General features: G+C 46.4%; 1 protein-coding gene across 1 annotated transcript in view; it reads right to left on the reverse strand.

The window, feature by feature from the left end:
* Positions 1-26952, reverse strand: part of PAK3 (p21 (RAC1) activated kinase 3) — a 131086-nt gene that overhangs the window by 41667 nt on the left and 62467 nt on the right. Inside the window, exons 2-3 of the mRNA XM_054996192.1 lie at positions 20062-20258; positions 5064-5164 (exon numbers count right to left, since the gene is read on the reverse strand). Coding sequence (XP_054852167.1) covers positions 5064-5164; positions 20062-20236 — 276 coding nt within the window. The 5' untranslated portion in view covers positions 20237-20258. The remainder of the gene's footprint in view (positions 1-5063; positions 5165-20061; positions 20259-26952) is intronic.

Raw genomic sequence — 26952 nt, forward strand, 5'->3', positions numbered from 1 at the left:
TCACTATGTTCAGAATCATTGCACACTCCATATGCATAAGACCCCTCACAATGAGTGCCCCAGCCTAGAGTGGAGGCATCCATAGTAACAGACACATCTGACTGTCTGCAACCAAACCTGACACCCTCGAAAAGGTTCAAATCGACCAACCACCAGTCTAGGGAACTAAGGACCCTCCTAGGACCTCCTAGGAACATCAAACCTCCTATGCTGAGGGTCATTCTCCAGGGAGAAGACTGAAACAAACCAGAGCTGTAATGGGCACATGTGTAACCTCACTAAAGGCACCACAGCAGTGGCCAAGGCCATACAACACAACAAGGTCTGAATAAACTGAGCAGGTTGGAAGCGACACCGCTTAATTCTCCTCATTAGAGCCTTAATCTTCTGCGCCCTTTCCAAAGGCAGGAACCCTGCATTCCAGATGCCATCAATAACGGTTCCTATGAATTGGATAACTCTCGAAGGTGTGGGCTTGGACTTTTTCTGATTGACAAACAGTCCTAAGCGTAAGCAGGTCACCAACGTGACAGAAACCTGCCTGGCTATATCACTGGCAGAATGTCCAACAATCAGCCAGTCATCTAAATAGGGAAAAATACAATATCCCTGGATTCTCAGATGGGCAACTACTACTGCTACACACTTCGTAAAAACATGTGGAGCAGTAGATAACCCGAAGGGGAGGACCCTATAGTGGAAAATACGGGAGCCATAAGTGAAACGGAAGAATTTCTTGTGCTCCGGGAAAATCAAAATATGAAAATAGGCATCCTTCAGGTCTATAACTGCGAACCAAGAATGGGGCGGTAGCAACGTTAAGACTGTCTGCAAGGTAATCATCTTAAACTTACGAACTCTAATAAACTTATTTAAGGCACGGAGATCTAAGATGGGCCTAAATTCTCCATCTTTCTTCTCTACCACAAACAAATTGGAGTAGAAGCCCAGTAGTGCGGAATGGTCTGTGACCTCCTCAATGGCCCCTTTATCCAGGAGGGCTGAGAGTTCAGTTAAAACCTCGGGTTGAGATCCTTGAGAAGTAAAAACAGGGAGTCACAAGTAAGGTAACTGCAAGAATTCAACTTTATAACCAACTTGGATAATTTTTAAAACCCAAACATCAGAAGTAACATTAACCCATTTAGAAAAATAACGACCCAACTTGACCCCGAATAGCAGATCAGGGCCCTGTAATTGTCAGAACTGCTTATTTTAGTGGGTCTGTCCTTTAGCCTGCTGCTGGTGAGCACCCTGTTTGCTTTCCTGATTCTGCCTCCTTCTAGAGAAGGAAGACTGCAGGCTTTGGTATGATCGTTGGCTCTGGTAAGCATACCCGTGGTATGGCTGGAAGCGATGTTTTTGGCTTCTCAGGAAGGATCTAAAGTTAGATCTAGGCGCAGAATGCTGCTGATGTTGAGGGAGGACCCTGTATGAACGCACTGTAAGCCTGTCCTTCCGTTTCTTGGACAGATATTCATCCGTTTTCTTTGAAAACAATGTCTGTCCCTCAAAGGGGAGATCCTCCACCTTGTTCTTTGTGTCCGTAGGCAGTGCCATAGTTCTCAGCCAGGCAAAACGTTGAAGGACAACAGCTGACAACAGGGACCTTGTAGAGGTGTCTGCCATGTTCCTACTGGCATTGATTTGGTGGTGGGAAAGGCGGACCACTTCCTCCTGGATCACCTTCAGGAAAATTTTTTGGTCTTCTGGTAATTTAGGTACAAAGGTTGTTCCAGAGGAGTAATTGGTAAGCGGCCATCATCACCGCTTAGTTAGCGATCTTTATGCCAAAATCAGCAGAGGTGTACATCTTACGCCCCATCACTCTCTTTATCAGAGGGAATGGAGAGCAAGCCCTGCTTGGGTTTTGCCTGCATTTCCTCGGTTACCAAGGATGAGGGTGGGGGATGGAGTGCAAGAAAGGGGTAGAGGTCATCCTTTGTGCAATAAAGACTCTCGACCTTCCTGTTAGTAGCAGGAGTAGAGGCCGGCTTCAAAATTAAGCCATTGATCAGATCAACAAAGCCTTCCGGGAGGGTGACAGCCAGTGTAGATCCTGAATATATATGCTGCAGGATCTTGTCTGTAAATTTCAGTTCCGTAGAGGCCACATCAATCTCCAAAGCTTTTGCCATGTGTTGGAGTAGTTCGTTGTACACCCTAAAGTCATCTGTTCGAGAAGCTTCCTCCGCCGGGCCCACCACCCCTTTGGGTGAATCGGATGGTAGAGAGTCACTAGATCTGAGATGTCTGGCACTTCTCTCAACATCGGCCTCAGACAACTGCGAGGTCCACCTGGAACCAGCATACGAATAGGCCCTCAGTGAAGGGAATCTGGAACAACCTCTGGGTGGGAGTTCGGAGTAATATGACCCTTCCCTGTAATAGCGGTCAGGGATTGGTTCACCACTTCAGTAAGCCTCTTCTGAGTAGCTCCTGTGAGAGGAAGGGCTCACTCTGCGCCTAGAACATCCCGTCCGTTCCTGAGAAGACCTCGACGACCAAGAGCCCTGGAAAGGAGACCTAGACCACTCCGATGGGGTGGGGGGTGGGGGTCAACCAGTATAACATCCTCCTCCAGGCAACTGTTTGAATGAGGAGTGTTATGAGACGATGCACAGTCCCCGGAGCCTCGATGCTTTTTGCTAGTTTGGCTCTCAAGTAGAGCCGCAATTATGCTCTCCATGATCGCCTTTTCACATCTGGATGAGTGATGCTTCCATTTTTCTTCTTTTCCAAACCTGCTCCAGGTGACACCAGAACCGTTACCGGATCCAAAGGTTTCAGAACCGACGAGGACTCACTCTGTTGTCCCTGTGGTGATCGTCGGTCTGAGGTGACAGTTGACGCAGAGGATGTTCCACTCCGAGGAGTTTTCGGATCTGGAGTTTTAGTGGAGGTGTCGTTCCGCCTGGCTCGAGGAGACCCAGAGACCACGATGGGCGCCGAGGGCGTTCTACTCCGAGGAGTCCTCGACCCCATGGTATCAGATCCGAGGAGGTAAGTGCCGGTTCCAAGGAGCTTTGGACCAATGTAGTGGTCGACTCGGGTGGTAGTCTAGACTCGAATGAGTGGGAGAGGAACAGGAGTGCGGTGTCTTCACTCCAACTGACTCAGGACCCGGTTGGGTGGTGGAACCGGACGAGGCAGATGTCTGTGCCGTAGCCAGTAAATCTGTGGCCACCACAGCATGTTGCCACAGGGAAACTTGCAGCCTACCTGCTCATTCTGCTCTGGCCTTCCAAGTGAAGGTGCGGCAGTGTTCGCAAGCCTGCGTGTTGTGGGTCTCACCCAAATAGAGACAATTCGAATGGCCGTCCGATCGGGTCGTTTTCCTATCGCAGGATACACACCGTTTGAGCAAGGCTTTCTCCAACATGGTTGAAGAAGAGCTCGAAGAGCTAGGAACCTCTATCAGCAGCAGCGAAAGAGGAACTGAGCATACGTCAGGGGCTCCCCGCCTCTTAGAGGCTGTTTTCAGTGGGAAAAGCGGCCGCGCAAGTGAGCTGAGAGGCTGGAGCGCTCCCTAGTGACTTAGAGATATGGAAATCTCCAAAGTCAGCAGGCCTGCGCGTGCGTAGTCCCATGTGGGACTGCACAGGAAGACCGTTGATGAACAAGGAATTCTTCAATGTATAAGCCACGCTGCAGGAGGAAGAAGCACACAACCCCGAGGACTTCCAAGGCCTGTTTTATGGTTTGTTTGGTCGTCTGAATGCAGTCGTGAGTCTCCAAACAACATTATTTTAAGAGTATGCTAAAAGAAAATCAAGATAGAATCCCACTCCTGACATGAGCTCAGCAGGTGGCCTTGGGTAAACCGTTCGTCAGCTGCATTGTGAGATAACAACACTGACTCTGTTCACCGCTCTGAGTGGGGCACTAATCTGTCCAGAAGAGTAGTATGTAAGTGCATATAAATCCAATGTTATTATTATTATTATAAAAACAGGCATGGAAATAAAGCAGACTCTTATGACATAGTGAGGCCCACGTAGGGTTCCCATGTGCCTGCGGGTAGCAGGCAAACTCCGGGGCTCTGCCACCTTGCCCGCCGACCCATCAGTGGTCAGTGGGAAGTGGCAAGCTCTTGGAGGTTGCTCGCCTCTGGCAGGCACCCCAGGACCGCGCGCGACAACACCACCTCTGGAAGTGACATTGTTGTGACGGCTGTGGGAGCGTTCCTGTGCCGGAGTGCACAAGCGCGCGAAGAAGACCTCGCTACCGGCACGAGCTAAGTGCCAGGCCTCCCCTCCCCTCCCAGTGGGAGGGTATAGGGACCTGGCGACCCAAGGCCCACAGGTAGGCATGTTCCTGCCCAGGAATGCCACATACTCTTTCCATTTGTGCTCCCTGTGACTCTCATTCCAGAGATTGGCTATATATGTAAAACACCACGTGCCATAGTTACACAGGAAGGAAGTTTGCCACAGAGATGCTAATCTTTACAACATGCATCTCCTCTAGACCAGCTCTTAAACTGTTCCTAGGAGGGGAACTTTAGGATCAACTGTCCAGGCCTCTGTCCAATGTTGAGTTCTTATATATAACAGCTGCTCTTTGTTCCGAAAATAGTAGAGAGTCCAGTAGCACCTTTAAGACTAACCAACTTTATTGTAGCATAAGCTTTCAAGAGCCACAGCTCTCTTCACCTGATGCATCTGATGAAGAGAGCTGTGGTTCCCAGAGGCTTATGCTACAATAAAGTTGGTTAGTCTTAAAGGTGCTACTGGACTCTTTACTATTTTGCAACTACAGACTAACACAGCTAACTCCTCTGGATCTTTGTTTTGAAGGTCTACAAGATCCACCCGGATCCAGCTTCTTTCCCATCATCTTCATTTTCCACAGACTGGTAGAAAGAAGCTACAAAAAAAAATTATGCAAGCTGATATACAACAGACTACTTAAAACACATGCACATAGATATATATACAGTTCAAAATAGTCTGGGGTTCCCACCCTCTCAAAATGCCATTCACAGATGATGGTTGCAAAGAAAGAATTTAACGACTGGAACGCTTGCAACAACGAAGATACAAAACAGAAAGAGGACTTACTGTGAATTCTCCAGTAACAGCGTCAAACCCCACATGGATCGTATGTTCAAAGTCTGAAGGAAGAGAGATTTCAGGGCGTTCTTTCTCTTTCTTCTTATTGGCTAGAGGCAAAAATGTTAACATGTTCTTATTTTCTGGGTACTCATTCATTTATACATTTTACAATCAGGTTTGTTCAAAGTAAGAACATTTACTAATAACAACAACAACAACATGTGCTTATATACCACCCTTCTGGACAGATTAGTGCCCCACTCGGGAGCAGTGAACAAAGTCAGTGTTATCATCATCCCCGCAATACAGTTGGGGAACTGGGGCTGAGAGGAGTGGCTTACCCAAGGCCACCTGCTGAGCTCATGGCAGTTGTGGGAGTTGAACTAGCAGAGTGCTGATTCCCAGTCCGGACCCTTAACTGTATGCTATGCTACAGCATGTCCACATAATCCAAGCAGGAGAATTCCAGGGCAGCTGCAGGAGTTTCCGGGCCCTTGGATCCGGGATGTCTTGGGCCTCTCCATCTCAGCCTTTCCACTGCAACAGTCATGGCTCCCTTGACCTCCCCCCCCCAGTTCAGACTCATCTCCACCCCTCTTGGGGCTGCTTTCTGCATCCCCCATGTTGCAGCTCCCTTCTCCCTCTAACTGCAGGGAAAAGGTGTGACTATCGAGTACTTTTTAGCTATATGCAGGAAGACAAAGGAAACTGTATTGTGCTTGACTTCCTCCAATGCCTCTGGGCACTTTGCACATTGGGCTACAACACAGAGGATGACTGAGGTGACCCTCAGTCATCCTATGGGATTCAGCTGATGCCCAAACAGGCAGACCCCACCCTTGCATATGCTCCTCTTGTGAGATAGGATTCTAGCAGCTGGCTGGCACCTGGTGGGAGATTGGACAGCAGGGACATGGGGGGGCACTGTTGAGTGAACTGATAAATAAATCCTATGTTGGCCCCCAGAAACCTAATTAAAGGATTCCATGTTTGGGCCATTAGCAGAGTCTATCGTTTAGCAGAGGAAGTGTGATTACAGGTGGTTGTGAGCTGGTTCTGCTAGCTGGTGTGTGTGCAGGAGAGAAAATTACAAAGCATACACATGCTTATATTTAGAAGAGAAATAAGAGTTCTTTATTGTAGGAACTCCATACGCTGATAGGAAAGTAGGAGAGACAGATCCTAACTACCTATCTAGTCTAAGGATGGACATGGATGCTAGGACAAGTCCTACATCCATGGTTCCAAAACGGAGGGAGGAGGAGAGGTGTTGCCTGGAACAAAGCCAGGAAGAGGTGAGAGGGAAGAAGTCCAGAGGAGGAAATCCTGAGAACAGCAATCTACATATCAAAGGATAGCCAGAGCAGGAAACAGGAAACAGAGTGCCCTGACCTCTCTTTCTAACTCTTTGATTTGTCCTCCTCTGAAACCTGAGGAAAGGGACAGTGCTGAGTCCTCCTCTTCCAGCAAAAGCATGACATCAATTCCGGGGCAAACCCAGAAGTGACCTCATGCCATTTTACAATTCAGCAGAAACGTTATGATTTTACCATAGCGTTTCTGCTGACCCCTCGAGTGGTGTGATGGCACTTCCAGGTTTGGCCCAGAAATGATGTCATGCCGTCAACACAATGGTGACTTCTGCCTTATTTTCCCCACATATTTTCTGAGTAGAGGTGGGGTCAGGAGACTTGGCAACTCGACTTGAAAGGTCACTTCGGTAGTTACCTCAGATGCTAAACTGTCTGTAAGAACAAAGACGAAGGGAGAGTCTATGCGTCTCCTTTCAAAGTACAGACTTGTTCAGTTTCCTTTAGGAAGCTTGTAGCGACTTAGGAGCAGAGCGGGCGTCATGATTCCGGGGCTCTGGGCAGAAGTCTAGGATGGGGCACTAGAATGACTGACACCACCAAGGCTAAGTAAGGGGCAACCCGTGTGCTGTGCAAGGTGGGCAGAAGCCACTGTTAGAAGCCAGCTGCCAGAGTCTGCAACAAAGCGGGCATGAGTATCTTCAGGAGTAGGAACCTTCTTCTTCTCCCGCATTTCTGAGGGGGAAGCATAGGTGAGTGGGACCCCACTGTTCGGGGAAGAAGCATGAGTACTTGGGCAACTGCCCCAGTTGCCCGCTGGCTAAGACTACTCCTGCTTATGAGATACAGAACCTTCACAGTAGCCAGGGACGGACACACACACACTCCTGGTCCCTGAGATAGCCATTAGGCTTTTGCAAAGCAGGTCTCAAACCTGGGCTCATAGACCCCCAGGACCCTTTCCCACCCAGTAGGAATGGTGGCAGGAGAAGGCCTGGGCTGAGGTAGCCCAATGGAAGTGAAGTGTGAACATGGCTGCATGCAACCGCACTCCATAGCAATGCTGTGAGAGTGATACTTCTTTGCAGGATCCTGGCCAAAACACAACACAGCCTCAGGAGCCTCAACATCTGCCAGCAATGCAACTGAGCCTGATTAACTCCCAGCCTACTTAGGCTGAGGCTTGGGAAGGCTGCCTTGCTGGATAAATGGTTCACCAATATCATCATCATCATCATCACCATCCAAAACACAATCAACAATAAGCAGAGGTCAATAAACAGAGGTCACATCAGCCTTGCTAAGCTGATACAAGTTTCCACTGGAGACCTAAGTATCAACCAAACATCGGCGTTATCATTATTGTTGTTGTTGTTGTTGTTGTTGTTGTTACAGGTGCAAGCCCTGTACTGCAGCCTTTTGCCTCTTATCTCCAAGCTCCTTGTCTCTGACTCCAGTTGAGGCTCCCAAATCTCACTAGCCAGGTCTGAGGCCCTACTCCAGGGAAGACGTGCCTGCAGAGCACAGGACAAGTATTGTATTTCCTCTTGCTAAACAATTATCTTCTGCATTTCTGCCCAGAATTCCAAAATCTGAATCATTTTAATGGATAAAGGATTTCCCCGCTCCACCTATTAAAAGCAAGAATGATGCATCTGTTCGGGGTTCCAGAGACCTTCCTACCAGTTCCTTCCTCTGCTCCCTTCTGAGTTTATCTATTACGTTTTTGTACTTTAATTTCAGCCAAGATGGCCTGGAAGATGATTTCGTATCTTTTCAGTGTGCATCACTTTAAACGGGAGATAACAGGATTGGCTTTGCCTATCTTATCCCTCTCAGGCAATTGTGGTAGAAATTAAGATGAAAGGGTCATCACACTGCATTTAAAAGCGCAGTCTGCTCTGCCAATGAAAAACGTTGCTACACAATATAAAAAACGAGGCCGCTTCCTTTATCAAAGATCATCCGTGGCCAGAGACAAATGTTCCATCTCCTGCTAAGGAAGTATTGTTTGCAACACCTCTTTTTAAAGGGTTCTATTAAAGAATTCAGTTAGAAGGTAAATTAAAGATGGAAACAAAAGGCTATTTTTAACCTTGCTGTCTGAACACTGACAGTTTCTTATTGCTCTTATAGCCAAATTGTCTCCTGTATTTATGAGGAAGTGAATTATTACGTGACCAATTACAGCTTTCAAATGAATAAGCTGGGCCTACCCAGTTGGATATGATGGTTTCATTTTAGTAATTTGCCTCCATTGCTTTGCTATCATTTTGCAATACGTTCTGGGTATCCGGTACAGGAGCACAATGCCAGAACTAGAAGCAAAGAGAACTGGTATGGGGAACTGGTTATGCTAGGACTAGAGCAGTGTTTCCCAAATGAGTCCGGGACACTGCCGGGGTACATGAAGAACTGCAAAATAAATAAATCAATGAAAATACTATGAAAAATTCCAAATACCCATCAAAATATCTCCATTATTAAGGATATATAAACTGACATATGTAGCAGCTCATTTCTTTACAATAATTTGGCAGTAATTGAACGACAGTCTCCACCATCAAGTTTTTCTGGCCTGTAAACACTTTCATTGGGGGGGGGGGGCTTCGTGGGATTTGAAAAAATAGTTTAGGAGTTTCTCCATAGAAAAAAAAGGTGGAAAACATGGGACTAGAGAAATGTGGATTCAAACTCCCACTCCACCATTAAGCTATTTTTACCATGTATTGATTTATATATGGATGAAATGGTTTTTTAAATAAAAAAAATCTTTTATCCAGAAGAGTTATGTGGTAGCAGAAAGTGCCATCAGTTCATAGCTGACTTATGGCAACTCCTACTAAGGCTTTCAAGGTAAGAGACTAACAGAGGTGGTTTGCCATTGCCTGCCTCTGCAACCTTTGTCTACTTTGGAGGTCTCCCATCCAATTACTAACCAAGACCAACCCTGCTTAGCTTCCGAGATCTGATGAGATTGGGCTTGCCTGGGTTATCCACTGTATATAATACATGCATGTCATTCAGTTCTTGATTGACCCAATAAAATTCTGGTTCCCTTGCTATATTATAATCTTGTCCTGTGACTTAAGAGTTGAAATTATCTTTTGTCAATCTGTATTAAACCTTGACGTAGTCACACTATTTCCCAACCGAACATACTGTCAGGTTCTGGCAGTTAGATCCCTATAGGACTCCACTGCACACACTCCAGGGTATGAGTTAAAGTTACTTTATTAGGGATCCATCCGCATCAGCATACACAGACACGAGTATTGGCAGAAGTGACATGTAGAAGTTTGGAGGGGTTAGTTATAGGGAAAGTTCCTGCCTTTAGGATATGGACAAGTTAGGATTCTGGCACGAAGGAGCCAGGGGAGGGGGAGGGGGTTTGAGACAGGAGGAGAGAAGGAAAAATGAAGTCATTTCAGTTCCCAGGTGCAAGCCGGCTCCCGACACATTCTCAAGTGGCTGCGAAAACGAAAGTAGGCATTTGTAAGATAAGCAACTCCCAGCTGAACAGGCCCCTAATAGGCAACTTCATATACTCTCAGAGGATCTGTACAGAGCACAAAATACAAATAATCATGGCAGATGTAGACAGACATATATGACATACTGCCCGCCCAAGATGGCCCCCACCTCATGAGGGGCCAGGTTTTTGAAGGTAGGTTTTATAAAATCTGCGTACAAGTTTAGGGGCTTTTATGTTGGAGGCTTTTACCCATTCTACATTACTCTTATCTAAGTGGACCCACTGAATCAAGTAAAAAAGTTCTCCACGTTTCAGTTTAGAGTCCAGAATATCTTCAACTTCATAATATGGCTGTCCATCCACCAGGAGAGGGTGGGGGGGACTCCCTGGTTCGGGTGCCATTTGTCAGGAGGGGAAGCTCTCTTCAGGAGGCTGAAACGAAATACAGGGTGAACTTTTCTCTGGTTCTTTGGTAATTGTACAGTTAATTAATTACTCGCTTTACTGGGAAAGGCCCTAAGAATTTCCAACCCAGTTTTTTACTCGGTTGTTCCCCCCTCAGATTCTTTGAGGATATATACACATAATCCCCTACTTGCTATGTCCAGAGATTAAACCTCTTTTTGTCTGCCTGTTTTTTATAGTCCTCTCTTTTGCTTTATCCAAAGTTTCCTTTATTACACCCCATTTGTTTGTTAATTTGGACCACCATTCTGAAAAGTCTCCAGGTTTTGTGTTAGGGGGGTTCTTGACAAACGGCATTGCTGTACCCTCATAGCCCTGAGCAACCATGAAAGGGGAAGCCCCTGTTGAACTATGCACTGAGTTATTGTAACAATATTCTGCAAAAATAGGAAGTCCATCGAGTTGTTCTGTTGGTAATTGATATAGCAACGTAGGAACTGCTCCAACACTTGATTTACCCTTTCGGTTTGGCCGTCGGTCTTGGGATGCTGAGCGGAGCTAAGTCTCTGTTCAATCCCCCCACTTTCATTAGCTCCCACCAAAAGTTGGCAACGAACTGTACTCCCCGGTCAGAAATTACTTTCTCCGGAAAAGAATTCAGCCTGACTACGTGCTGCATGAAAAGGGTGGCCAATTTGGGCAGTCGGGATTTTGGAGGATGGGATGAAATGGGCTTGCTTGGAAAATAAATCCACCACCACCAAAATCACAGTTTTCCCCTTAGAAGGGGGAATATCAGTAATAAAGTCCATTGATACTGTTGCCCATGGCCAGGAGGGGGTTTCCAAGGGTCGTAGTAGTCTGGGTGGTTTCCCCCCTCTCTTTTCCACCATCAAGCACACTTGGCAAGAAATGTCCCATCTCATATTGGGCCACCAGAAATATCTTTGCAATGTTTTCACTTACCCAAAATGTCCAGCGAGCTTGGAATCATGAGAGTTCTTTAAGACTTCCCCCCTCAGGCTGCACCAGCGACCGTTTTTACCTTTTTCCAGTTAATTTTTTGGTAGTTCCTCCCCTTCTTTTTCTGGCTTTCTTTTTACCTTCTCCCACACCTTCTGGTCAGTATCATAGTTTGCAGACTTCGCCTGGTTCCGAGTAGTCACAGCTCCCCCCAACTGTGCCGGTGAGAACATGGTGTCCACCCTTTCCTCCCTCAGGCTGTCATGTTGTGGCATGCGAGAAAGGGCGTCCACTAGAAAATTAGATTTCCCGGGGAGGTGCTTTAACACAAAATTGAACTTGGAGAACTCTGACCATCGCAACTGTTTGGCACTCAATGTACGTGGGGTCCGCAGAGCTTCTAAATTTTTATGATCTGTCCATACTTCAAACAACTCTTTAGCCCCTTCCAGCCAGTGCCTCCAGGTACTTAGGGCTAATTTAAAAGCCGAGGCGTCTTTATCCCACATGGCCCAGTGGCGTTCGGCCTCAGAGAACTTTTTTGAGACATAAGCGCAGGGGTGTAATTTGTCAGGTCTGATATATGTTCCTTGTGTATTCTGACCAGAGAGACTCCATTTTAATGCTGTCAGTGTTTTAAGCTCTTCCTTTGCAGGTGCCAAGCAGTCCAGCAACACCTATCTCAACGAAGAGCACTGTTTTGACTACAGCCTTTCCAGCGTTGGGAAAGTTTCATTCTCTCAGCTTCAAGCCACATGTTTTGAGAACTGTGGGGGGAGGATGGGATTTGCTGGGCTATGCTATTCTGTATCTGAACCCTTACCTTCATTCGTAACAATATACGTGTACCAGCCAGGATATTGAATCTTGGCCAGTGGACTATAATGGTTGTTTATATTCAGTAAAATCTTTTGGAACCAATGGACTCATGTCTAATTGCAAGAGAAAAGTCTGGATTGCAACTTTTAATAAGCCACAGTCTGACATAATTTCCCTTAATCATCTCCCTGTAGTAAGACCCCCTTCATGGCTACGTCACTAGCATCTACTTGCACAATGAACTTGTGATTTTCATCAGGGTGCCGTAGGGCAGGCTCGGATGTAAATAAGGTTTTCAGGTGGCCAAACGTGGCCTGACAGTCTTTTGTCCAGTTCAGCTTAGCATTCGGCTTTACCCCCTGCTACCCCTTCCCTTAGTTTTCAACAAGTCCATCAGGGGTAGGGAGACCTGGGCAAAGTTCCCTATAAAGGGTCGGTAAAAGTTGGCAAAGCCCAGAAACGATTGTAATGGTCTCCGAGTTTTGGGGGTTCCCATCCCACTACCGCTTGTATCTTAGCAGGGTCCATTATCAGCCCCTGCCCCAATATTCTGTACCCCAGGAAGTCCAGTTCCTCTTTGTGAAATTCACATTTGGATAGCTTTGCAGGTAAATTGTTGTCCAGTAGAGCCTTCAGTACCTGTCGCACCATTCTTACATGGGATTTATAATCTTGTGAATAGATCAACACGTCATCAAGGTAAAATACCACACCTTTATACCACACACACACCCCAGGGCCCTTGTAATCCGAAAGGCATGATCCAGTATTCGAATTATCCCAACAAGGGGTTGAAAGTGGTTTTCCACTCATTCCCCTCTTTGATTCTTACTCGAAAGTAGGCATCCCTCAAGTCCAATTTAGAAAAAATCTTTCCTTGGGCAACCACACTCAGGAGGTCCTTGATGAGGGGAAGGGGGTAGGCATTGGACATCAACACTGCATCGATCTCTCTATAATTGGTGCAAAGTCTCAAACCCCCATCCTTTTTCTTTCGGAACAGTACAGGGGCGGCATGCAGAGAACTGGCGGGACGGATAAAGCCTCTAGCCAAGTTTTTGTTGACGAAATTCTGTAGCTCCTCCCGCTCAATAGGGCTCATAGAGTACAGCTTCTCTTTGAGCAGTTTCTGCCCCAGGATAAGTTCAATGGCACAGTCCATAGCCCTAGGAGGGGGTTCATCCGCCTCCTTCTCATCAAACACTTGCCTCAAATCACGGTATTCCTGAGGGATTTGCTCTTGCTCCTCTTGACTTAATAACGCCACCTCCGGGAGATGGGGTGCAGTCGGTCCCCACTCTTTGTCCCATACATGGTCTTGGCAGCTTCCCCTCCCAAAACATAATTCTCCTGTCTTCCACTGTACGTATGGGTCATGATCTCATAGCCATCTTATCCCCAGCACCATAGGGAATTTGGTGGTTTCGCTATGAAGTTCCTGACTTCCCAATGACTCCCCATTACCATTGGGGGTCAGCTCAGTCTCATAACTCGGGGGGAGCCCCTTTCATTCGAGAACCATCCATTTGCTCAAAAATTAGGGGGTGGGTTAAGTTACACACATTTAGTACCAAACCCATGACTAGTGCGGGGGACAATCAAGTCCCGAGTGCACCCAGAGTCAATTAAAGTGCGCACTCAAATGTAAGTCCCCCTCCAGGGATTAACTAGAGTCATTGGAATGTAAAGTAAAGCACCGTTTGGTCTCACCTCTGTGGGTGCTGGTTCTTCTATGACCTGCCGGCGGGGCCTCCTCACGACAGGTCGTTGGCGTTTCCCGCCGGCGCAGGGGTTTTTTCTTCCTCCTCGGAAGGATCCCCGCTTGAGGGTTCCAGGTTTCCTTCCACTTCCAGGCCGGTCGCGGCTTCACTCCGTCTCTTAGAGGTTTTACAGGAGAGTTTACTTGTTGATATTCCAGCCTTCCGTACAGCTGGAGGATTTTCCGGTGGTTCTCTCTTCCCTCTGGAGCATTCGGTGGCAAAGTGGCCAGTTCCCCCACATGGGAAACAAAGGCCCCTTCTCATATGGATGGCCTTCTCTGTCTCTGGGGATCGCATCTTTGGGAGCCTCTTCTCTCTCATGTCTCCCTCCAGGTGGGTTCTCCGAACCCCCACTTCGTGTTGCATCTTTAGACGTTTAGCTACTTGCTCCCGGTTCTCCACCTCACACGCAAGTTGGATCCAACCCAGCAAAGTTCTGGGGTCATCTTGTACCAGGGCTTTGGCCACCAGGTCAAGGTTCAGCCCAGCCCAGAAGAACTCAATCTTGATCCCCTCCATCCAGTCCCGCCCCTTGGCTGCATATTGCCAGAACTTCGCCGCATACTCTCTCACACGGGCCGGCTGCCTTCTTATTCATTTCAACTTGGTTCTGGCCCGCTCCTCTTCTAACAGATCCTCGAACTGAGCTCGGAGGGCCCACACAAACGTTTCCAAATCATTCAGCTCCAGGGCTCCAGCTTCATACAGGATGACATACTACTTGGCTGCTGGGCCACCCAACCGTGAGCCCAAGTGGCTTACTCAGCTGTGTTCGTTTGGGAAGGTGTGGCTCCACTCTTGGAAGAATTCCATCATTGTACTAGGAAAAATCCTAGTTCCTCGGGGTCTCCTTCAAAGGAGGCATCTAACACGCCATCCTGTGGGTGGGGGAGCCCCTGGTGGGACTTCCGGACCTCCTGGAGGCTGTGGGGCGGCAGGAGGTATCACCGGTGGCACGATGGGCGCTCCTCAGGGTGGTGGACTCACTGGGGGTCATCTTGGCAGGGCTGTTGGTGCGCCTCATGGCCCTGGTCCGGTCGGTGGTCTGGGGGGGGGCAGGCGGCGCATCAGCTCCTGTAGGCCTCCCATCACTTGCTTCATGTCAGTCTTGAGGTTGCCCAACTCCCCCTAGATGATCCATATATCACTTTGCATGGTCTGTAGGCCCTCAGCTATGTTGGGGTTCTCTGTGTCGCTCCTCATCCGCCTTCTTAGGAGGTTCAAGGTTGTCCTGTCCCTTGTTCGGGTCCCTCTCTTCATCACAGCTGACGGGAGTTCCCAGGGGTTTATCAGGCTCCAGGTAGTTGTCTGGTTCGACCTTATCATCCCTCTTGTTGTCCAGAACCCCCTGGATCTGGTCTGGAATTACTGAGGTTTCCTCGGGTTCCCCCCGGATCCCTCTTTAGAAGTTCCTCAAGGTCAATCATGCTCTGGCTGAACAGCTTGCCTTGTTGCCTCAGCTTCACCTCTTGGCCTTGCTGATTCCCGGACCTACGGGGCACCCACTCACAGGGAGTAGTTAGCAGCCAGTCCTTGTGATTCACCCCAATCTTGGGAATCGCTCCCAGTCCTCCCCCCACAGAGGCCAGCGTCTGTATGATGTTGGTGGTAGACTCCTTTGGCTTCCCGTCAGTTCTCTGGTATGCTGCTTCCGCCATGGTGCAGGTAGCAGGCTCAGGAGATGAGGCCCAAGGATCTAAAGAACTTCTGCCAAAATGTCAGGTTCTGGCAGTTAGATCCCTATAGGACTCCACTGCACACACTCCAGGGTATGAGTTAAAGTTACTTTATTAGAGATCCATCAGCATCAGCATACACAGACAAGGGTATTGGCACAAGTGACATGTAGAAGTTTGGAGGGGTTAGTTATAGGGAAAGTTCCCACCTTCTGGATATGAACAGTTAGGATTCTAGCGCGAAGGAGCTGGGGTGGGGGAGGGGGTTTGAGACAGGAGGAGAGAAGGAAAAATGAAGTCATTTTCAGTTCCCAGGCTCAAGCCGACACTCAAGGACACATTCTCAAACGGCTGCAAAAACGAAAGTAGATACCACAGTAGGCACCTGAAAGATAAGCAACTCCCAGCCTAACAGGCCACCAATATGCAACTTCACATACTCTCAGAGGATCAGTACAAAGCACATAATACAGAAAATACTTATGGCAGATACACAGGCAGACATATATGACACCTACTCTCAAAGAATTGTGGTAAAGGTATAATGGATGAGGAGCTGCACCTGTTCCTGTTTCAGTAAGGACCTAGCCACAATGGGCCATGCCTCATTTCGACTGGACTATTACAATGCATTCTACTTGGGGCTACCCTTGAAGAATGTTCAGAAGCTGCAGCTAGTGCAGAATGCTGCGACTGGACTGCTGGTAGGGGCTAGCTATTGAGAGCCTGTGACACCAATATTATAGCAATTATAGTGGCTATCGATCCCCTCCTGAGCACAATTCAAGGTGTTGGATTTGGGCTGTAAAGCTCTACATGGATTGGGGTATCTGAAAGACCATTTTCTGCCCAGGGTTTAAGATCACAGGGGCCCTCCTGAATGTCCCATCAGCTAAAGAAGCTCACAGAGGGAATACAAGAAAGGGCCTTTTGGTGGCAGTCCCACAACTATGAAACAGCATCCCCTTGGAGGTGCGCCTGGCCCCCCGCACAGCTGAGCTTCAGGAGGCAGCTGAAGAAGTTTTTATTTAGGATAGCATTTGACTCGTTTGGTTTTTTTCTATTTATTGGCAGTCCTAAATTACGATTTTAAACTGTAGTCATTTCTATCTTTCTATGACAGTTGTTTTATTTCTATCGTAAGCTGCAAGTGCCAAAATTTAGAGTCTCTCTACACGAGATGCCTTGGTGTGTGTTTGTGAAGTGTAGGTTAACCAGGAAGCGTAGTTTAAAAAGACACAGCTGGCAGAGATTGCTCCTCAGAGGGTTTGTTAATTTTATCTTCGCCTCCCCGAAGTCTCTGTCAATTTTACCTCTCCAGTCTAAAACTGTGTGGGATCGCAAACAGAGGGCAGAGAGGAATGGAAATGGGCTGGAGCTGCCTTCCAGAGAAGAGATATTATAATGGGCTGAAGTTTCCCTTCTGGCATTTCACAGCCCATTCATACAACTCCAGTGTATAGAGCTTTGCCTTGCCGCTGGCTCTGTCCTTTTAAACTACCCTTCCTGGCTACCATTGCACCTCCCAACACATGTTCTTTACGCATCAGATGTTTCGTGTAGAGAGACTCTTCGAAAAGACAGCTAACAAATGTTTTAAGTAAATAAAATAAACAGCTCCTTGGAGGAAGGATAGGGGAGACAGATTCAATAAAGGCTATTTATTACCTGAAGCTCTGGATACTTCAGGGACATTCTGCACCCAAGAAATGAAGCCAGTCTTCTCATAGCACTGCTGTCAGAGAAGCATATCTGCCATGCACTGATTGTGTCCACGTGTATCTTGCTAGAGTAATAGGCCTCTGAGTACATGCAGAGGGGAGTCTGATTTCTGGTGCACTATTGCTGACTGCTTATCTTACAGAAGAGATGTTTGGCTTATGAGCTGGGAAACCTGACCTTGACTTCAACACAGAGACTGGACTGAACTCCTCTTTCTCCCCCCTCCCTTCTTCCCAGGCCTTGTGTGCCAAAACTCTTGACTGACTTTCTATCCCACTGGGGGTGGGGACATGACCCTATAATTGATTGTGCCTTACTAGCTTCCGGCATTCCAGTCAATTCCACTGTCATAGTAGCTTGATACTGGCATTAACCCTTAATAAAACATCTTCAACTCATACACCTGAGTGATGCAGTGAAGTGTTTGGGGAAATACCTGGCAAGTCCTGACAACTGCCTTCAATCTGGTACATACTATATGGGAAGGCTGGCTTCACCATACAGAGGATCACTAAATGCTACTGGCTCCCTATGCTGGCACAGCTGCCACGTCATGTGATACGAAGGACTGCAGCGTCACCCGACAGCAGGGCTAAACATTACACAATACAAGGTGGTGTCAGATTTTTAATTTTGAACTACTGGTCCATAATATCAAAAATCTCAGGTTTTGCAAAGAAGTTTTGTTGCGGGGAGGGGAGAGAAATTTCCACCGTAGTCTCCTCCTGCACCTCTATCTACCACAGCAGCTCTATAAGCCAGGGAGTAGCCTGGTTCCCACTCAGGGTTGCCAACCTCCAGGTGGGACCTGGAGATCTCCCAGAATTACATCTGATCTCCAGACTATGCAGTTCAGTTCTGCCGGAGAAAATGGCAGTTTTGAAGGAAAGACTCAGTGATATTCTATACATTCTAGGTGAAATCCCTCCCCAAACTCCTCCCCACCAGAGGCACTGCATTCCCCAGGCTGGAGTTGGCAACCCTACTAACACCCTCTCCCATGATTGCTCGTGACCTGGCACAGTTTAAAGAGAGATGGATTTTCCTCTTTTCAGCTCTCTTCTCTATCAACTGCCTACTTGGCTACAAAAATATCAATATTCTCCACCCCACAAGTCTCCAGTCATTGCCCCAGTGACCCTGTTTTAGGAGCGAAGCAGCCAGCAATCTCCCAAGGCAAAGAGGCAGGGAATCGGCTGCCACAGGCGGTGCTTCTGAGCTGCGCACCCACCCATCTCCTTGGCCCAGAAAGCTTGACAGGAGCCACTGCTGGTCCTTCCAGAGAGCCAGAGGTGTGGATGGACAGCACTCACCACCTGACAGGGTGACTCGGGACCTTTTAACCGCTGTCCCAATTTCTGGAACCCTCTACCTTTGGAAGCAAAGTCATCCTCATCCCTTTCAGTTTTCCAGTGAACCAGAAAGGCAAATATAATTTTTTAAAACGACTCTAGTCTGGAGCACGATAGAGAAAGTGGGGTACCTCCAGCCATCCCATGCACATTCTGGCTTGAGATGCTGGTCCCATCAAGAATTGCTACCCTGCCACCCCCCCACCCCCCACCCCCCGTTGGTGCTGCACTGAGCAGCCCCACATTCTCACGTGCAAAGGGTCTTGTGTCCCTCACACAGGCCCCGAATGCACGCACAAGAACTCTCACGTGCCTGGTAAGACTGTGGTGGTATGAAACAGCTGAGTTTGGGACTGAACCATTTAAAACTGCTTCTGGAGAAGAGTTAAAAACTTCGACTGGTCCACCCATTTATGTATAAAGCTCCCTGCTTTATACATATATTAGGGGATGTACTAGGTTCGGTTAGCATAACAGAGAGCTGGGCCTATTAACCATTTCTCCCCCGTGGGGAAGTTTCACGCATGTTTTCTCTTGGAGAGGATATGCAGAAATGTGACCTCTCCGGTGTGCTGCTGCCCCTTCCAAAGGAGGCTACAACATGCACAATTCTAGCCACGTTTCAGAGGAGCCCCAAGGGCTAACTGCAAGTTAGCATGTCAGAGCGGTCACATAAATTGCCACTGTGCATATAAATAGCAATCAACATGGCCTGTCGATTCTTCGTAGGGACCACCTCTAACTAAGCTGTCTGTTGAGATCTAAAAGTGCAAGCAAAGCCAGCCTTTATCTCACCAAATCCCTTTCAAATGATGCCAAAAAAATGGAACCAAATGACAGCTAGGCCGTTTTCACACGTCTTTCCCCTCGCGCAAAATCGCACAAAACTCACAGAACGACGGTGTCTTCATGGTGCAATTTCCCATCATGATTCCATTTCGTGGTGCAATGACATCAGAAATCATGCCATGAAATGGAATCAAGATGGAAAATCGTGCCATGAAGACGCTCTCGTTCCATGAGTTTTGCGCGATTTTGCACAAGGGGAAAGACATGACCCCCCTTAGCATTTCAACCTGCCACTAGCTCCCTACACCTAAGGGGACTTTGGGTTTCCGCTAAATCAGCCACTCCTATTGCAGGACAAACTGTCACAGGGCTGTGCCCTTCCTAGAAAAGAAACCCAAAAGCTTCACAGGTCCTGCTGGAACCTCTGGAAACACCTTTTAGACCCCAGTCTTCTAGCTCTGTGCTTGCAATTAAAAATTCCAGCCACCTCAAATTTAACTTGCTTAAGAAGCCTAATGTGTAATTGAATCGTCCTGGCCAACAATCCAAAGTAAATTAAGCACCAGACTCTTTCTCAAATGACGGAAGAAGAGCTTGAAACATGCAAGGCTCCGTAAAGCTCTGTAGATTTTGACGGGCCTTGTTTTAAGTAGCTGAAGCATGAAAAAAAAAGCAGTCCTGACACCACAGAAAACAGAAAGGCCAGCCGCCTCATGCATGGCTGATACTTTACTTTTATCCCCTCCTCCTGGAAAGATGGAGCGCAGCCGAGCCTTCTTGTTCTTCTCTTCGGGTGCCATGGGAAGAGGTTTGGAGCTGTGGTTGAGTGTCGAAGAATCACGGTTGTTGCTGTTCATTCTCAAAGGAGGGGCCGGAGGTTTCTCTTCAATATCCAGGCTATCTGACATCTTCAGCACCCCTCACAGCCTACTGGGAAAAGCCAGAGAGAGAGGAGTGAAAAGGCGGGGTCTGGAAAAACAGAACTCTTGGCGCAAGCCTGAGACATGTGGTTAGAGTCTCCTACCAGGTACTTCCGAAGCTGAACTACTAAAACTCCGAAGAGTATCAATCAGAAACATTAGAAGTGTACGGCCAACATGACAACAAGAATGGTCTCGCTGGACTAATTTAGCTGGCAAGGCAAGCCCAGACTCTTAAAATATTGACATTACTAGCTAAGCCTTTCTACTTGCAGTTTAAAAGCAATTTGCCTTGTTAAGATAAAAGCTGAATTCCCTCATTTAATCACTGCATTTCCGAAGGAGAGCTTTGAGAAAATAGAGGAATGTCATGCAAACTTGGGGGAAATACTGGGAATTTTACCAAGGGATCCATTATACCTACTCTTCATGTACTGAAAGATTTCCAGATATGAAAAATGATTATCAATGTAATGACAGCAGCAACTCTAGCAGCACCCATCTACTTGGGGAGGGGGGGGGGGAACTTCTCCATTCCTTTCAGAATAGTTTTATGAAGTTTGGAATCACTAAAATGACTAAAGCCTTTTTCAGGTGTTCTAAGGATGTGCAAAGGAGGTTTATGGAGGAGACCAGGATCAGAGTGGCCAGTTCACCCCTAACCTACAAGCTAGAGAATATGCACATGGTGGGAAGTGCCACCAAGTCATAGCTAACTTATGGCGACCCCTGTTGGAGTTTTCAAGGCAAGAGATGAACAGAGGTGCTTTGCCATGGCCTGCCTCTGCAGTCCTGGTTAGAGGTCTCCCATCCAATTACTAACCAAGGCCAGCCCTGCTTAGCTTCTGAGATCTGAGGAGAACGAGTTTACCTGGGCTTATCCAGGTCAGGGTGGAACATATGCACAGAGGGCTTTAAAAAAACTCTTTATGTCTCATAGCATTCTTTATAAGAGGCAACAAAAGATAATTGCATCCCTCAGTCACAGCAGTATGGGATGCCTCAGCTAAGCAAGAGGAGCAGGATATCAACAGGTTAATCAAAACTTGCAAGCACTAGCTAATATATAACCTGTAATAAAGTTAACAGTGTTTTTCATAACGCTGATGAAAACAAAAAGATCACTTACCACTAAGGCCCAGAGGGCTTGGTCTTAAGTCTTTGCAGGGCAGGTGCCAAATTGCTTGAGTCTATTTTTGAAAATAGTTATTTTATAGTAAGGGTTTTCTGTGGCTATTTTGTCAGCTTTTAAAATCTCTCACATAATATTCTATTAAATAATTGTTGGCCAACCTCTTTCTAATCTTCCTCTCAAGGTTATTCTAAGGATCACAAAGAGAAGAAAAGGCGCATGTACAAGCATGTACATCACCTTCCATTCTTTTATTTACAATATTCACATACCTGCCTTTCTCCATACCAACGGAGGATCCTTGGAAGAAGGACACAATAAAAATGGAGCAAATGGAGACAGAAAATATTGGTTCCTTGGCAAGAAAACCTTTTCACACCCTGGCTACGTAGAAGTTTCTTCAAACTCCTGACCTGATAATCTAGGATCCCAGCCCTTAAATTTTAGGCAGCTAATCTACTAATTAAACCAGTAATTCCCATCTGTCAGCCGGGACAGAACTGCTAGTGGGCCAGGAAAAAGAAATGTCAATAAATAATTGAAGGCTCCTGGGAGTACTAAGTCCTCGCAAAGAAGGGTGCCTGCTGTGTCTCTGCATAATTCATTGCTCTGCCCATGCCTCTTAATCAGCTTTTAACTCCGCCAGGCTCCGCATCAGGTGTCATTTAAATCATTCATAGTTGAAAAGCCTGCCCCTCCCACAACATCAACATCATCTATGATTTATATCACACTGAATGCAGGCTGCAAACTTGGAGGGGAAAATTTCTGCCACAGGGGATACATGACAAACGATGAAGCAGTCGCCCTAGTTATGGGGGTGGGGGGGTGGGGATCATGCTTCTTGCTGCTGCTGAGCACCTTTTTCCCCTTGACCCGCACTCTGAATTTGGTTTCATGCTAACCACGAGCAGCCACTGGGTTTTAGATATGCGATGCACCACTCTTTGAGTTCCTCCTCTTCAAACAGTGAGGAAGAACCATGGCTTGCACAAAATCACAGCAAGTGCGTTCCACAGGGGGTACGTGATTTTCACTCCTACCTGCACTACAAATGAACCTTCTTAGACATACAAATGGTAACTGCTTTCCAATTTTAATCCCCACAGTGTATACTTTAGCTACCAAAAGTTTTGGAGACATACTCAATAAGCAGCTGAAGCCCTCAGATCTAATTCTAAGCCGTTTTGTTGCCTTTCCGGATGGGTGGTGAGAACACCTGCAAGGATGAGAAGGGATGCGGATACCTGGAAACTGCGCACATAGAGAGGGGACAGGCCAGGAGAGAATTCTGCAAATCAGAGCAACGAACCATAAACCAAACCACGTGCTCCAATGTCTTTGACGCTCAGCCTCAGCAGAAGCGATTACAGTGGCTCAGGCCGGTGACCCTCTGATGCCTTGACACAAGGGGCAGTAATGATGTAAAGAGAAGGGGCTAAGAAAGGATGGCAGTTCTGTGCTCCTCGAAAGTCCCGTGACAGATATGAGGTTGTGCACAGCCATACTATGGGGTGCGCCGAATATTGACACACAAGAGACTGCATGTTTGCCAGTGGAGAAACAGAAAGAAAGAATCCAAGACAAGCCCTCTGCTGGATGTCGGTTTCACATCATCATTTATGGACTTTGCTGGCCGTCTATTATTCATCATACTGGATTATGGATATTTTGCAGACTTTTTAGATATTTATTGTTAATGAGATTACACTGTATTTATATGAAATAGCAGCTGAAAACAGCCTACCTGTGCTGTGTCCTCCTTGTGTGCTTCACCACCCAGCAGTGATGTGACCAAGGGCAAGAATACCGCACAAGACCATTATGTCACTTTGTAGGCAAGTGAAAATGCATATTACAAGGGAGGAATATGGCCCATGGAGCCCTTTGGCAGCATGCACATGACGTCTGTAACCACGTAGGGCAGCAGACAGCAGGAGGCACCAGAGATGCCAAAAGAAATGCGCAGGTGGCAAGAAGCAGCCTTGGGCTGCATCTCCCAGTCCCAGCACTGCCACCTGGGCGTATGGCATGATTGGCGGTGGGGCTGGCTGCTGGGCTTGCTTGCTCGGCATGCTCCCCCACCCCCAAGCACTACAAAGGAGGAGGTAGGAAGAGCAGGCATCTGCCAGCTCTGCCACCGCCAGACTCGATAGGCAGCAGTACTTCCTTGCCCACCTGTGTCCAGGCATGACAGGGCACAGCAGCTCAGGGCATGTTTGGGCTGTGCTGGGGGGGGGGGCACCCAACTCACAGCTGGTCTAGGGCATCAAAAGCCCTTGGGCTGGCCCCAGCCATAACACGCCATTCAGACCTTTCACAGCCCCATTAAATAAACCCTTGATTTTAATTACAACCAAAGTGTACAATAATTACAAATTCCAAAGCTAATTAACCAACAGGTGGAACCAGGAGATAAGGGAATTGAAGAAAACACACAGAGCCTGCATCTTTCAGTGACCCAAGCTTAGAAGACAGATGTAGGACACCAACCGGGCACTGCTTTCCGATAGGAACCCGTTTTAGGAGGAGTCTGCTACATTTCTTGCAGAACACATTAACTCTTTCATTACTACCTTTGACTCCTTCCCCACCCATGTTTGCAAATGAATTGAACAAAACCCACAACGCAAAGAACACAAAGAACATCTCATCTAATGATGGCACATACTGAGGCAGATGTACTACTTGAAAGGACATCTATGACAGATGAGGCACTGAGGACCCGTACATTATGAAACAGGCACGGATGAAGGCAGAAGTTGAACCTAGGGTTTCTCAAACACCCACTAGTTTAACTCATGTCCTGATCACCAGTCATGAACAAGGAGCAAGGTTTTCTAACAGTAATAACAACAACAACAGTAATCAGTTTATATACCGCCGTTCAGGAGAACTTAATGCCAAACTCAGAGCAGTTTAGAAAGTGTGTCATTATTATCCTCACAACAATCACCCTGTGAGGTGGGTGGGGCTGAGAGGGCTCTGAGGGAGTTGTGACCCAAGGTCACACCACTGGCTTCAAGTGGAGGCGTGGGGAATCAAACCCAGCTCTCCAGATTAGAATCCTGCCACTCTTAATCACTGCACCAAACTGGCTCTACATTCTACAGATGTTCACTTGTTCATCAACCTATTAATGGCGTTTTGGGCCATTTGCTTCACCCTATTCTGTCTTAACAGTGAAATTGACAGAATCATTGTGCACGTGCAGCTTTGGGGTGGGGGGCTTACATAAAATTCACTATATCTACAGGAGTTACCCATGTTAGTCTGTAGTCGTAAAATAGTAAAGAGTCAACTAGCTTCTTTAAGACTTAACCAACTTTATTGTAGCATAAGTTTTCTCGAAAGCTTATGCTACAATAGTTGGTTAGTCTTAAAGGTGCTACCAGATCCCTTACTATGAAATTCTCTGCATCCCTAGTTGAAGCAAGCCTGGCATTTTTCCAAGCTGTATTTCTTTGCCTACACGCGGAGTCCCTCAACTACTCAGTAAATGCTACCTTATTTGTTGGTGGCTTGTTTTTGCAGCTTTCATCATTCTCATGGGGACCACACTCTTTACTCTAAGGAGTATTAAACTGCAGATGCAGGAGAGGGAAATGCAACTCAGTGACTGAGCATCTGCCTGGCATGCAGAAGGTCCCAGGTTCAATCCCCAGCATCTCCAGTTAAAGGATTAGGTAGCAGGTGATCTGAAAGACCTTAACTCAAGGTCTTTCTCCTATCAACATTTAGAATACAATCTCATGGAGAGGACTCTGTTGTTTACATGTCACTCTGTACATTGGTGGTGCTACATAAATGCCACAATATTGACTACTCTTTCATTCCCTCCCTCCATTACTTCAGAGAGCTCAGAACAAGGATGCCTTGTCCTTCCTCCCCAACCCTCATAATACCCCCTTCAGGGAGCAAGGAAGTTGCCTAGTATCATCAAGGAAGCTAGTTGCTTAAAGGGGATTTGAACCCAGCTCCCTGACTGAAGTCCAGCACTGGCCCTGCTCAAACATTACAGTGAATGTGCACTCTCATATTTCTTTGCACAAACACTGAGTATTCTTTAGACATTATATCCACATGTACTGGGACCCTGCTGACCATACCTATGAGGAGCACATGATCCCCACAATGATTTAATATGTGTGATTTTGGTTAATTGGGCGATCTATGGATTTTTATGCATATATTGCTTTGCATGTATGCTGTACATGCACAGAAAATTCATGTGATGCCCAATTTATGCAGACAGCAGCCGCACGTATTGGATACATCGTAGGGCTCCCAATACACACAGGCATAACCAGGGTGGATTTGATTTAAATCAAACTGATTTAAATCACGATTTAAATCACGATTTAAATCACTAGTCATTAAGGCTTGATTTAAATCATAGTTTTCTACATAAAGACTAATTCTTGCTGGTATAACTTTAATATGCAAGTAGATGCCTGCCTTACCGATAGGTAAAGGAACTTCATTAAAGTATTCCCAAACTGGGTCTCTTTTACAGCCTGCTGCCATTATAGGTTTTTTCCTCCAAGGAAAGAATGTGATAAACCTCAGGTCATACACACGAAAGATCCAAAGACTTGTGCAGTATTGAGCTCAAAAAGTTTCACTTTCATTTTGTACTGCTTGCCCCTCCCTCCTCACACTTAGTTTCTTCTTGTGCAGATCTATTCCACTCCAAACAATCAGAAAAATATTGTTTCTATTCACTGAACTTCTTGAAACTTAGCACTGGAGGGGTTGATTCTGTCTTCATAGGTTTGTAGAACAATAGTATTAAGGTCTTTTTCTCAACTCTGTTCATGTTATAACATTTTTGCTGTGAAGAAGAGGCATGTGATCTCTGCTGAGCTGACACAAATTCAGTTTTGAGAACTGCAAAACCAAGCATCTGTGATATCATCTTGTAGGCAGAGAAACTGCCCAATAATCTTACAAAAACCTCTGGAAGAGCATGACATTGTGAATGGATTAATGGAATTTATTTACCAAAAAAATTAAACATATACAGCCTTATTCTACATAATTAAAAACTAATCTTTATTTCATGATGGAATAACCTTTGGATGGTAATATATTTTCCTCAAAAAGCATTTTATTTTTAAAAAAACCGATTTAAATTAAAAAATCCGATTTAAATAAAAAAATCCGATTTTTTTGTTTTTGTTTTTTTAAAAATCATTGATTTTTATCCACCCTGGGCATAACATCTGAAGATCACAAAACTAAGGAAACAAAGGGGCAGATCTCATACAACAACAAATCCAAGGGGACCTAAGGTCCTAAGAGACCTGAAATAATTGTATAAATTTCGATAAATTTTTAATTTTAAAGTGCAAGTGCAGTTAATATAAACATATACAACAACCGTACAATATACACCAAAATGCCTCATATAACTAATCCGTATAGGATATTAATACTCCAAATTATTAATTCCTCAAACAAGGTCAATGCCACAATTTGTCTGAATACAATGCCAAACCAGTGCTCATCTCAAGGTAAGTATTACAGTTCATAGAAAGAGTCCATATTTCATATCCATTCCTTTTTCTTT

This window comes from Eublepharis macularius, chromosome 13 (genome assembly GCF_028583425.1).
Source record: "Eublepharis macularius isolate TG4126 chromosome 13, MPM_Emac_v1.0, whole genome shotgun sequence".
Taxonomy (NCBI): Eukaryota; Metazoa; Chordata; class Lepidosauria; order Squamata; family Eublepharidae; genus Eublepharis; species Eublepharis macularius.